We start from the raw sequence: 14,298 nt of genomic DNA, 5'->3' as shown, positions 1-14,298 counted from the left end.
ATAGCATTAATTATCAACTCCTGTCACTTTTTTGGTCTTTATTTTGATCAGCCATAAAAGCCTCGTATTCCCTTCCTTTGCAGCATAGGAAACTGTGAGGTATTTATTCACATCAGAGGTGGTCACAAATAAAAATCCAAGCTCTGAACTTCAGACATTATTCTCTTCATAGCTCCAAGTGAGAGTTTTATGGTGACTTCTGAATTTATAATACACTTCTAAACTTTTTTTTTAGTTTGGGTCTGTACATAGTTAGAATTTGTTCTGTCAGCCCACAGGTGTGTGCAAACTTGCAGTCATGTGAGTGTATACCTTAATCTGAACATACACATAGCAGAAGTACTTGTCCATCTATGTCCCATTTTAAGAACTGGGCTTTCACTTCCAGATGATGTGCCTTCTTGCAGCCTGAAATTCAAGATATTAGAATGGCACCTTAAGTTAAACCTGTATACAGCTGCCCCCATTCTTCTTTTTAACAGATCTAAATGGTGGGTTCCATTTTTAATAGTATCTTTTAAACAGTCACTTCTGTTAACTGTTGCATATTACCCTTGCTCTGGTTGAAATTAAACAATACAAAACCATTTTGTTTTCACATCCCAAGAGGTTCAGCTAGGAATCAAAAAAGGGGAATATTGACCACACCAAAGCTTTGATATCTTGAGCTACTGTGAAAGGCAACGCAGGGAACAGTACAGATTCAATGGCGTTTGTAGTGAGATCAAGGTTCTGAGAGTTAAGCACAATTATTTTCTGCCTTATGGTTTTAAGTAGTTGATTCTTGTAGATGAAAGCAGATTCCTTGAGGAATTCCTTTGAGGTTATGAAAGAAGTAGCATATTTTCTGCAAGTGTGACTGTTCAAAACACATAATACTTATATCTGTCTAATTACATTGTTTATGCCTCTCAGGAAAATAACTGGTCCCTCATAGGGAGAGAATAAAAGAAGGTGAATTGTTGCTTTACTGAATCTATCTTAATTCCTGACGTGTTGATAGATGAAATGAGAGTTGGGGTGTTTTGTTTTTGTTCATAGCAACAAGCATTTGAATATGAATTTGGAGCAATGTATGCCTGGATGTTATGTGTGTTCACTGTCATCATGGCCTATAGCATTACCTGCCCCATCATTGTCCCATTCGGTAAGTTTTCTGATGAGCGTGTGCATGATGTGAGTGAGCTGGGGGCATGTGGGAGTTTTGGAAGGCCCAATTCTGGGTTCTTAGTCAGGTTCGGATGCTGGTGATCCCTATGACTCTGGTCCAAGATTAGTTTCCTTCCCTTCTCATGAAAAGTAGCACAGAAGGTGGTGAAATACTTAGTCTTTGTAGTGCCTTGTACTGAAGTTGAAAATGATACATTTAATGCCAATTTTATTTCTAAAGATTGAGTGTATTGGCTCTGTCTATCAGTGGCCTTAATAGTTAAGTGTAGGAGTTTGGATAGGTTGGGGGTGAGGAGACTATTTTTTTTTATCTGAGTTCTCAAGCTCTCAGAGAAGCAAGCTGCATAGGATATCCAACCTGGAGATCCAGCTTAAGCAGCCAAACTTCACTTGAGACATTTTGGTCCCCAAATTCTTTAGGTACATTTGGAAAAGACTTGTCAGAGAGTTCGACTGAAGTGTGTAAAATGAAGCACGAAAACAAGTATGTTGATCCAGTAGCAAGAGACTGGAAAATGACCTGATCTCTCCTTGGCACTGCCACAGCTCTTCTGTGTTACTAACCATTGATCTAAAATTCCATGTCCCGAATGGGATGAGAGAAGGGGCTGTGTCCCTCCCTGTGCTATGGACGGCTGCACACTCCATGGTCCTGACCCCAGGGACGTCACCTAATGATGTCCTGACCGCTTGTTGGGACAGGGTCTTGGTGAACACCGTTCCTGTCCTCTGACAGGAAGAGGTGTGCTGCGTGCTCTGGTAGACCCACTGGCTTAGATAATCAGTGAACTGGGAGTTCAGGGTGTGCTGAGGGTGTGCGGCTGCAGACTTCCTTCTTCTAGGATGTTTCTATTCTCTATTATTCGATTGGTGATGTCTTAACGTTTCTCTCTTATGTTGCCTGCATATCGAGCTCTGACCACTTCTTTCCTTTTGCTGTGCTAGTCTTTAAACCCTATATGGGTGTGCAAAAAAACCTGCTTGTCTTTTTAGAACTCATTAACAAGTGTTCATTTCTAGTGACTATGACCTGATCTACCTCTTATTTTATTATGTCTTTCATTCACAAAGATGCTGGACTGTCTTAAGAATAATGTGTAAAAAATCATTTCAGCTACTGTGGACAACATAATTACCTAAATTAGATATTGGTCAGAATTTTTTTTAATCAACAGCCTTATTATAGGGAAAATGTGGCCAGATTTCTATAACAACATACTTCACATCTGTTTATATTTAGTGTTCTTTCTGAAAACAGAAGGTCATGAATAATTGAGCCATGCATGATGTTCATTTTTTTTTATAAACTGTCTGCTGCATGCTATAGACAAAGTATCAGTTCTGCAAAAAGAAAAAAATACTGAAATGTATTGCTGTTGGGCCAAATACAACAGTGAAATGGTGCAAAATATTATCATTGAGATGGCAAAGCATGTACATTACTCAGAAAAACTCAACTGTTTCCTTTGCTGACCCTCATGTAGATGAACTTGCTGTTCCTCTCTTAAGGCATATAATCTGTAACAGGTATTAGTATGCTAAGTGAATAATAAAATAACAAGAGCTTAGAAAACCCTGAAGCATCCACTAGCAAAAAGCTGGTAGGAAGACAGAGACACAAATATGCCATTACTACAACAGAAGTATGTCCAAATTAAATGTATCTACATAACAGACTCTAAAATAAACCTCACCTTGTGTAGGTAACATTGGAAAAATGCAACTTAATTCCACAGAAGTAGAATAAGAGCTTTCTCTGTATGCTGACTGTAAATATCTGAATGTACTGCTGTGTACCAGAGCTGTGGCAATTCATAGCTGTCACAGTTGTAACTGACTTTTTTGGGATAAGACAAGCTGACTTGAAATTCAAGTATGATTTAATGAAGGCTGAGAGGGAAACATTAAGCCACTGTTAGACCATTCTTCTGTTACCAGTACTGTGGTGAGGGAGTTACCAGTTGCATTTCCAGCATGGGCATTGCAAGTGCTCCCTACCACCCTGGCCCCATGTCCCAGTGCTGGGAGGAGCCCTGGGTCCGCTCTGGGAGCGCGAGTGGTGCCATGGCCGCAGCGGAGATGCGTGAGGAGAGGGGGACGGGGATACACTGGGGTCTTGGCCTGGGGACTCAGCCCCCGCCACATGAACAACCTTGGGGCAGGCTTCTGTACCCCATTCATATTTGGGCTGTATCCGCTGTTGGTATCTGGGTTTTAAGTCACCTGGTTAATGCAGATCTCCTTGCAGAACTGCTGCTTTTTACGGTCCTTGGCTCTCCCTTTCTTCCTTCCAGGCTTAATATATATACTCCTGAAGCACATGGTTGACCGTCACAACCTTTATTATGCATATCTCCCTGCTAAGCTGGAGAAGAAGATCCACTTTGCAGCTGTGAATCAGGCCCTGGCAGCGCCAATTCTCTGCCTTTTCTGGCTCTATTTTTTCTCATTTTTGCGGCTAGGTAAGTATTACTTTTTTCACTGAGAAGCTACTCCTACCTCTCTTGTCAGCTTATCTAGAATTACATGGGAAGTCTCATAGGCTCTGCAGTCTTTACAGCTTGTCTTTTTGCTTCTGCAAATGGGAAGTAATGTTGCTTATGGCTGATAAATTAGCTTCAAGCTGTTTACATGGAGCTTCATATTCCTTCACTTTATAGGAGATCATGTGTTCCCCCGATCTGAGGGTTTGAATTGGCCAGTTTGGCTACTGAGTGACAGACAGTAAAATTCCATTAATTAAAATAAAAATCAGTTCAGAACTAGCTTCTTCTAGTAAGATGGTCTCTGGCTTCACTGCACGCATTTGTATTCTCTATGCACAAGTTTAATTTGCCTCTGTGAGTTGGCTACTGCCTCTGTTGCACAGCTATCAGTTAGAAAACATTAAAATGCTGGCTAATAATACCAAGACCTGTGTTCCACATCATCTGTTAAACATTACACAGAAGAGACTGCAGTGAGACAGTGACTATCCTCCCCATATTTTAATTTAAAACCCCATGTTTTGTATTTAATTCATTTTACAAGTACAGATGTTCTGTGTTCTGTAAATACTTGACATTAACAGCATCTGCTGTAGTATACAAATGGCTTCAGAAAAGGTTGGCCATGGCTTATGGCTTTCTTTACTTGTGATGTAGGAGGAAGCATTTGGCATGGAACAGGGATGTTGGTGATGCTAGAAGGAGTTGAGTCTCCCTTCCTGCAGCTCTTGGTATCTAGCTGTATTTTGCCCTCTTCTTGGCTTTCACACCAATGATGACAAATGAGTGTGTTTGCTTAATGTTTTTTTAGCACAGCAGTAGTGAAAAAGATATTGTTGGCAGACTGTCATCTAACTTTAGAGTTAACTCCCTGTGGATGTAAGAGACACTCAGAACTATTGCTTCAGGACTTGATCAGATGTCACTGTATTAGCTATTTGCTTGAGAACTTTTTTCCCTTGTTTTGAAAGCTATCTTTGCAACCAGGAGGACTAACCAATCCGTGTCCTCTAAAAGTAACAGCAGAGTTTCTAGAGCATGTTTTAGAAAAATAAACTCCAATCACAGCAATTGATGTGCCTCTTTAATTGAATTATAAAGGAAATCTTAGTGTAGTAAAAGTTAAATCTTTATAATAATGTTTTCTCATTCTGCATCTACAGCAAGACCATCATTCATCATGGAACTTAATGGAAAATGCAGATTGGATTATTGTGTTTGGCTTGGGGCCAGCATAGAGTTATTTTTTATGGGATGTTTTGTCAGTGCAAAAGGCAGTCCAGTCAAGTGGTGAGAGGCTGAGAGGTTGGAGCTTAAGGTTTTGATTTCCTTGCTGTTGGTTTCATTGCTGATCCTTGTCCAAAGGAGAGGGAAGGAGAGGGAGGAGGGCTCTGCTTCCTTATCTGCAAAATAAATCAGTTTACGATGTGTAAGGCTTGACTGTTTAATCATTGATTTGTATAGTTTGCCTTGTACGGTTTATAGGTGCTTCAGTCTAGTTATATAGTACAGTGATAATACCCTGTTTTCTCACCACAGAAATGTAAGACTGGAAGGACCTTGAGATCATTTAGTCTATCCCAGCTCTGAGTCGAGATCAAATAGCACTTGACTGTCTACAGAAGGTGTTTATCTCAGCTGGTAGGCTGCACTGTGCCATCTATTTCTTTCTCAGTCACTGTTTTCTTCCTCAGTTCCCACGCTATCCATTCGTCAGATGCTTTGCCTCTCAACAGAGGAGGTGATGCTACTATATGCAGTTCAGCCTCCGTCTCTTGGGATGATCACCCAAGTCCCATATTCCCCAGAGCTGTGGGCAGGGAAGAGTGCTGAGGAGGCAGGGCAAGGGAAGCCAATTCTGGGGAGATTTCTTCTTTTTTCACTGATCTCTGTTGCTTTCCTTGTGCTTCACACCACATGTTAATGTAGCTGTGCCTCAACAACTGGGAAATACTGGTCTAACCTATTCCTATAAAAACAGCTTCTGCTAAGGGAGATTCCAGAATGCACATAGGGAGTTGGTTTCATTTCCCTTTTTGGTTTGAACGGTGACATGGTTTTTTTCTTGTTTTGTTGTTGGGTTCCCCCCCCCCCCCCCAACTGATCCACGCAGGATTCATATAACCATGCTAAATAGTGAAACTTGTCTGTTCTATGTCACTACATATGCTGGGGTTACCACAAGAAAATTTGAGGGTTGCTGTTGTCTCTTTGGCCAAAAAAGTTTGGAAAAGCCTAGGATATATATATTTTTTCCCCCTTAATATCTTATTCAAGTCATCTTTGCAGCAAAATGAGATTAATTTCTTCAGATTATTTCCCCAGTGGACTTGGAAAATCACTGTCATTGTTATAACTTCTTTCATATCAGAGATTGCTACCATGACCTTTCCTAGGTCGGTCGGTCTGTCTGTCTGTCTCTTTCTCTCTCTCTTTTTCTTTAAAGAAGAAAAACTTAACTTTCAACTTAGTTCATGTTTCTTCAGTTTCTTTTCTCTCTTGTTCCTTCTCGTTGGATTCTTCCCAGTTCTGTCCATGTTTTCATGGTGGTGTCCCAAACAGACTGGGCTGCTCAAATTAAGGGCTCCAGTGGCACCAGAGTTACTCTTTTGTCTAGGTACCAGAGGCTTGTGTTTTTCCTCCACTGCTTTGTGAGTGCATCACACTACTGACTCATTTTTCCAGCTTGTCGTCATCAGTTGCATTCTGTAGTGCTACAGGCTTGTCTCTTGTCAGTTATCTGTCTATACCTACATTTCATTTTTCCTTCCAAACTGTAGTTATTTACAGTTGTCTACATACAGTTTCATCTTACTGACTTTTATTGGAGGGAGTCATCTAATTTGTCAAGGTCATTTTGAACTCTGATTTTCCTTTGTTGTTTGCAGTCTTTCCAGTTTGTTGCCATCATCGTATTTAATAAATGGACCCTACCCATTCCATCTCACAGATCATTAATGAAAGTGTTTTAGAACTGAGTCCAGAATAAATGACTGAGGGAAGAGGAGAAGGGTGTCTGAATCTTGTTTATTATTCAGATTTTGCAGCCTTTTCCTTTTGCCCTTTCTGGCCTCAGAAAGTTGTGAAAACAGCTTGTTCAGCTGTTTTATCAGTCAGTGAGCTTTGCACATTACCAGGCTCTCCTGATCGGGGCTGGAAGTGGCTTGCCCAGTCCTCTAAGGAAAAACATGAGGCTTCTGAAAATAGGGAAGACAAAGTAAGGGTTTGCTTGTTTTTCCTGCTATTTACTTTTATATTGTATTCTCTGGATATTTTTCTAGGCTTTAAAGCACCCACAACCATGTTTACCTGCCTAGTTGTCAGCATCACAATTGTTATTTGCTTGGCTTATACCTGTTTTGGCTGTTTCAAGTACCTGAGCCCACTGAATTACAAGGTAAGTGGTGGACACCTAACACCTTTCAGCACATATATACTTGGTGTAGCACCAACTATTCCTACAGGGTTGTTTTTGCCTTGTCAGGAGCAAAGTCTGTCCACAAAGGTTCGTTCTAGTAAGGCTGAAGAAGGCTGGTCGGTAGAGGCAGGTTGCTTGGCACAGTGGAAGTGTCTGTGTTAGCAGGAACTAAAAAAGTAAAGAGAAATATGTAAGAAGAGGATGGGAGGCGAGTTCATTGTAACCATACAGTAGAGCACCAGCACTGATCTCTCTCTGAGTTTTCAGGTGCTTACAATCTGTTCTATATATTGTTTTGACTTAAGCTTGATATTGTCTCTCTCCCATTCCCTCACCTGTTACTGGTTGCAGATAGAAGACTTGCAAGGAGAAAGAGGAAACGACACAGATGTACGAGCCGTCCCAGCATCTTCTGTAAGAAGTTAACACAATTAATAATATTATCTTTGCCCCCCAAATTAATTTCTCGCCCTGCTCACCAAAGACCTTGTGTAGAAAATACTAGTCTGAATGGACTGTGGGACTTCCCATATGTTGGTGGGACCAGTGAGTTCTGCAACTGCACTGCTTGCCTGTTCCCAGGTGGTGTTGCAGCAGTACCTTTTGGGTGAAGTTTTATGACTAGTTGAAACACGTTACTTCCAGCGGCTGTGTACGCTGTGTTGTGATGCCTGGATCTTATACCAGGCAGTACCTGACTTCTGGACAGCATTCAGGTGCAGTCAGCTGCCGCTGCTTGGTGATTCTGAGAGTTGTGATGTGTGTAGCAGGTCTTAACCTGCTGTAGGACTGCGGGTAGAAATAGAGGTCTGTGTGCCACAGGCTACAAGTTGTGCATGTACAGGTGAGTTTTGCACTAGGAAGCCTCCCTTATGGTGCAAAAGGCCTTAGGTGTTAAGGTGAAGAATGGGAAATGGATGAAAAGAAGAGTGGTGAGGGGAAAAGTTATCTGGGTACGTTATCCCAACATGATACTTTGAGAGACTAGTAAAATTGTTAACGCTTGTGATTTCAGAAGTTCGTCCCCCGAGTCTTGCATCCTCATTCTACAGAAAGGACGGTGTTGGCCCATAAAGAGCAGCAGTCATATGGCACCATGGACAACACTAGTTCACAGGCAGAAGAAGACATAAGCTATGTGGCAAGACCTGCAGTTATTGAACAGTCATCGAAGGGTTCCCTCAATACCAAGGACTAACACGAGGTGGAGCACTTGGTCCAGCTTTAAAAGAACTAATTTCCCCACCACCACCCCCTAAGCATTCTGATTTATTTACACATTCCTGCCTGCAGAAGAGGTACAGAAATAATTCATTGTGTGGTCTGCAGCTGTGCCTGGAGATTAAAAAGCAGATGCCTTGGAACTGATTGTTTTGCAGGACGTCTGCGCACATTGTGAAACAAGCATGCTGAACACCGAGATGTGGATCCTCAGGAGCTTTACTTCTGCCATCTCATCATTTGCCTTATGAAGATAACTGATGCTGCATATAGATAATAAACGGGTCACTGAAGCAAATGCAGCTCTCAGCCGCAGCTGCCATTTATTTATTCAAAATAACTCTCCTTGAATTTTTAACAAACCTTGAGTATTTATAAACCACTTGGGTTGTATTAAATCCTGAGCCAATGTCACTTTTGATGAAATTACTGTGCCCCACAGTGGGAGATGGGGAGGGTGTTGGGGAGTGTCTCCTCTGTTGTCACATAAAGTAGTCAGTGCAGACGTGAGCACTTTTTTTCTTTTTCTTTTTTTTTTTTTTCTTGAAAGACATGAGGGAGTTACTGTGCACTTGGATATTAAAAGTACCAAACCAAAAAGACTGATGTAAAGAAGGGACTGATTGATCTGATACTGTTTTTATATATTCCTGGAGGGCATTCAGGTTGTTAGTTTCAGTTCACTATTTTTAAGGGCCTTCCACAGTGAATGTTCACTTGCTAGCAATAAAGGATGTAAAGATTTTATCTTTCTTTTTAATCTTGGGTCAAAATGACAAATCTCTGGGGTTTTTCAATAAGTGCCAATTACACGAGCTGTAAGATATTAAGTTTTTAAATTATGTAGTAGGTGCCAATTTATTTCAAAGTACATTGTGTCAAAGTGTAACTAATAATCACAAAGCAATAAAACACTGAGTTCAGAGAAATTTAAGGCTGTCTTGATTTCTTGCTTGTGTATTTAAATACTGTCTTTGCTCATGCTGTGAGGCAGCCAGCAGTTTCATGAACTGTTCATAAGAGTACTGTCACAAAGGCTCAGAATGACAGTACGTCCCATGAGAGATTTGAACACTTTTACATTTCTCAAGGGGGTGAATCTTGCTGACCTTTGAGTAGGAGAGGGTTTTGCCCTCTCTAGCCCTCTGTCTGTTTGTAAGCTACTTCATTAGCTTGTTTGTGAAGCAGCAACATCTTAAGATTGACCATTGGTGCCACAGATAAGCGTGTGCAGATGTTCAGTGTCTTGTAGGATTGCCTCCAGCTTCCGGAGCCCGGCCTTCTGCATGAATGCTGAGAACGTCGAGGGAGGAGACCTGCCCTGATACAAGACGGCCCCTGCAGAGCTCTGATAATCGTAATGACAAGACCGTCCTTTTAGCTGAAGGTGCACAAAACTCCTGGCTCTGAAAAGATAAGTGAGGAGACTAGTTTTGTCTAGTGGGGGCATGGATCATTGTCAGGCTTCCTTATACGGTCACTTTAGAGTTGCTGTTTAATAGTGTTCTCTAATACCACCACAATCGTGGTATTATTAGAGGTGGTGTGTACCTTGAATACAAATTGCCATTTAAGATTGGGACTCAAGGCAAAAAGAAACACAATGGACTCTACGTTTTTACTTGTCAGAATATTTCGTATGGCTGTGAGAACAGGAGGAAGAGACAGAGCCTCCTGCTGTATTAATTAGATCAGAAATATGTGACTGTTGTAATTCACTCTGAGCTGCAGTACCCCATCTTGTGCAGGCATCTGCAGGAGCAGTGGGCACTTCTTAGTGTACTAATTGAGGAAGCAAATAAATGGTTCAGCTACCACACTTGACCTGGTTACAGTGCTGGCACTGAGGGGTTTTTAAGTTCTGTGGCATAACTTACTTTTTTGAACAAGTGGCCACTGTGAGGTTCATATGTTGCATCAAGGACAAAAACTCTTTCTGTTATTGGATTTCCTTTTTGTACTTGTCTGCTTGGTGCTTGGAAGGCTGCTGAGCCTTGGTAATGAAACTCCTTATTGCTGACATAAATTCAGTATGGACAGCAGCAGTAACAGGGCTGACTCTTCAGTGAACTTGAATAAACCCACCTCTAGTCATGCTAACGTGCTTCAGATAGTAGAATATGGAAAACCTATTAGGTAATGGAAAGTTGTATCTTGCTAAATAGTCACTGCTGGTATTGTAGAGGTAGTTAACGTGTCTGATGTGGAAACCACCTGCATATTTCACCTATCGTGTAGCAGCTACTCTAGTACACCACTGGGCTCGGCTGGAGTTAAACTCACAGCCGTTAGTATTTATAATATTAGGGCATGATCTGGTGTACTCACACCCTGTTTGGGTAAAGGCTGGGATCATCTGATAGTAAATTATCACAAGACCTCTGTGTCTAGCAGCACACAAAGTAAAGCCTGGTCTGTCAGCTTTGCTCTGTTGTGCTTGCTTGCCTAGTATCCTCTGGGTCTCTCTGGCTCAGAGCTGGAAGTAATTAAGAAACTGCACTGTCTCTAGTTCATTCTTTCATGCTGGTGAATGTCTCAGAGAGGATAAAATTAGATCAGCAGGAGAAACTCCTTGCATTCCTCACTGAGCCTTAGAGAAAAGCTGAGGGATGGAAGCCTCAACAAATGTGGATATTGGCTGCGCTGTATTTGAAATTCATATTTAAAGCCATTGCACATTCTTCACCATGCTTTTTATAAATCTTTTGGCAGGAAGCCTAAGCAAATGGCCCAGCTGGAGTTGCTGATCGTAGCTCCCAGAAGCCATATCTGCTGAGATCCAGCGCCTGCTGCTTTCCTTGCATCGCTCAGTTGGAACAACACCCCTCCTTCCCTTCCCCTCGAGTCTTGCTAAGTCCTTACGCTCTAGCAGCCGCCGCCTCTTGGAACAGCGCCGTTCCCATGGAACGTAAATCCTAGGCAAGTCTGACATTCAAATGTGAGTAAACCCTACAAAGTGGCCTGTGATAGGATCCCACACGACACAACCAAGGACACAATCTCTTAAAAGTTGAAGAACAGAGCCCATGTGATATTCGTACAATTTAGTGCAGTTCTGCAAAGGCTAAATTTCTTCCATAGAGAAGAAAATGCTGCATGGTATGCTGAGACTCCAAAAAAATTAGCTTGTTTAGATATTGCCTAGCTCTGTGCCAATCTGGGCATTCATACAGAAGCAGCTGTGCCTGGTTCACCTTCTGCCCTATTACCCCACATCCTCAACACCCAAACAAAGGTGGCAATTTCTCATTTGCATTAGAGGCACACATTCCTGCCTTGCCTTCCTCTGGGCTTTTGCCATGTCCCGAGCCAAAAGTGAAGCTCTGTCCCTGCTAAGTTTCTACATGATTCAATGTAGCGCTAGCCCATCTCTGTACAGAAATCCAGTTCCCAGCTCTGCTTACCCATAGATATTAACAGCACAACTGAAAGCTTTCTCACACATAATCTACAAATGGTTCATATATCAGAGTCTGAAACATTTCACTTTTATGCTCTTCAAGAAGGTAGAGTTGTCCTAGGAGCATCAGAAGATCACAGATGCTTGTTCTCTGGGCTCTTTGCAAAATGAGGTGAAAAGCACAGGAAAATTTGGGGAGGAGGGATGTCTTTCTGCCACCAAAATGAACGTAAGTCCTTTGAGTGCAGAGAAAAGACCCAGTTTATTGTCTCCAAACTGCAACAATGTAAGGAAATGTACATTTTTAATTCTGTATGGCAGCAAGGGCCATAACTTTCTAAGAGGACATATGTCCGTATTTCTCAAGTGGCCCCACAGATTCCTTCTCTGTCTAATCTGGACAGGACTTTTGGAGTGTTTCTGCTTGTCACCTGTCTGTAACAGCTGCAAGTGCCTGTTTCAGATATTTCAGAGTTAGAGAACTTTGTTTTTTCTGCTCTGAGGACAGCTGTCTGCCAGATCAAACCAGGAAGGAAATGACTGAAGGCAGAGGCACTGAAAATTATCTGCTGGGTCATTATAATAGAACGTTCTTCCCTCTAATTTTCCAGCTCTTGCATTATCTCCTGGCTCTTGCTTTATATCTGACATCCAATTGGTAGGTCATAGCATCTGAGCTGCAAGTGCATCTTCCGCTCAGATATGGAGTTCCTGAATTATCTTGATTTGTTCGATGTCGGTTACAGACTGTAAGCATTTACTGTTTGGAGAAGATGTGAATCAACATCACCTGTCTTTCTATTGCATATACCATAATTAGCTTTTAATTCTTTTGCTGAAACAAAGAATGGGCCCCCATGAATTAACTGGTATGGTATATGAAACTGCTTCTCCCTATTCAATGCGTCTCCATTACTAATCTCTTCCAGGCAGGAGCCTGCAATCCCCAGTACGGTGACTCTGGATTCCTGGCTGATACCAAGCACTGTTGCTTTCCTGGAGGATGACTGATTCTCTTCTGCAGCAGCTTTTTTCCTGCCTTCCTAAGGAAGTTCTGGTATAGCATGTACCTGATCTTCCCAGATCTGAATGGATGAAATTCCCACCTCAAGACCAACTTTTATGGTTAGTGAAAAATAATGTTCTGTGGCATTAGGTAAGGATTTCACTGACTTAATGAACTAAATATGTTTCCAAGTTCAATTTTGGATAGAGTTCTCTTTCCATTAAAGTTCTGATTTGGAAATGTCCAGAACTAGGGATAGCTGGATAGTTTTTGATAGCTGTGATAGCAGTTTTGCCTGCCAGATGGAGATTATATTCATTTTGCCATAGCCCTCCTGAGACCTTGACTGACCTGCTGCAGGACAGATATTCAAAAGGTTCAGTACCTGATATTTGTTTGTGAAAATGTCTAAAACAACCCAAGTTCTCAGGTTCTTAGTTGTCATCTCCCTAAAGTTGGGTTGGCAGCATCTACTGATGTCAAGTTTGTGGTCCTCAGCAGTCCAGAGCTTTATCCATCTTATCATCTACCTAGGATGTGACAAATATGTGATTTTAGGGCCTTTAAAACATTCTTATCTTCCTTCTTGATTGTAAACTCAAGATTATGTTTAGATCTTGAACTAAAATAGCTTTTCTGAGAAGTCACAGGACAGTGGTTTCAAGATCTGATACCCCTGACCTGTCTGGACTAAATCTGTGCATGATATTTCAGTGGGAATGGGTGGGACTGTAGATAGCTCAGAAGGGGAGAGGGAAGTTTTCACGTCTGTTTCTAAACTCAGTAGTTAATTAAGTGCTGGTTAATAGTTAATGGCAATCACTATTCTCAGGGTATTGCTGAAAACAGAGCCAGAATTTGTTGCTGGCTTATACTGTTACTCTTGTATTGAGTTGTATCTTGGTTGTTGTGGAACTCCCATTTTTATGTAGCGAGACAAAAGAGAAAAGGCGAAGGTTTGTGAAGAAAGTTAGTGATTAGTTTTAAAAGGTAGCTATTTGTTTTGCCTCTCAAATGTTTCTGAGAGCGGAAAGAATGTAAGATAAATGCATTTTTGCAAACAGTTCCTCTTCCTTCCATATGAAAATCTTTTCCATGCATTTAGAGTTGTTTTAGAAGATTTGGCTTTCCTGCTTGATCAGCTTTATTACAGCCTGCTCTCCTGAAATGTAAAGCACCGACTTGCTTTTCTTCAAGTGAATATGTTCCATGTCAAAACTTACTTTGAATTCTAAAATCATTATTAAAAAAAAAATTGCCTAAGGCAAATCAGCAGTATATTGATTTTTTTTTTTTTAATCTGTAGACACAGAGAAATAAAACTAGTAGCTGTCTCCACAGAGGAAAATGGAAAAGGAAGTGATTTAAAGAATTTGTAAGTTGCATGCATAGGATTTTTTTTATGACAGAGTTTTTGCTTTAGAGAATGGACTAAGCTTTTCTTATTCTGCTCTATTTTTGATGTCTATGGTTTTCAAATTACTCTTAAGACAGAAAAAAATCATTCCAGTCTCAAGGGACCAGAAATCAGAATCTGCTTATGCAGTGGGAAGAAAAGGGCAAAAAATGAGAAATAAATCAGTTGTGCACTGATTAG

The 14,298-nt window shown here is 41.2% G+C and overlaps 1 protein-coding gene across 4 annotated transcripts in view; it reads left to right on the top strand.

Annotated features, from left to right (window-relative positions):
• Nucleotides 1-9,229, top strand: part of TMEM63A (transmembrane protein 63A) — a 34,121-nt gene extending 24,892 nt beyond the window's left edge. For all 4 annotated transcript variants that reach the window (XM_067292935.1, XM_067292933.1, XM_067292934.1 and 1 more), the window contains 5 exons: nt 1,042-1,147; nt 3,465-3,632; nt 6,938-7,053; nt 7,426-7,488; nt 8,090-9,229. In XM_067292935.1, coding sequence (XP_067149036.1) covers nt 1,042-1,147; nt 3,465-3,632; nt 6,938-7,053; nt 7,426-7,488; nt 8,090-8,272 — 636 coding nt within the window. In that variant the 3' untranslated portion in view covers nt 8,273-9,229. The remainder of the gene's footprint in view (nt 1-1,041; nt 1,148-3,464; nt 3,633-6,937; nt 7,054-7,425; nt 7,489-8,089) is intronic.
• Nucleotides 9,230-14,298: the final 5,069 nt, after the last annotated feature.

Source organism: Apteryx mantelli, chromosome 3 (assembly GCF_036417845.1).
Source record: "Apteryx mantelli isolate bAptMan1 chromosome 3, bAptMan1.hap1, whole genome shotgun sequence".
NCBI lineage: Eukaryota > Metazoa > Chordata > Aves > Apterygiformes > Apterygidae > Apteryx > Apteryx mantelli.
Note: the sequence above shows the minus strand (reverse complement) of the source record. Positions and strands in the feature narration are given on the sequence as shown.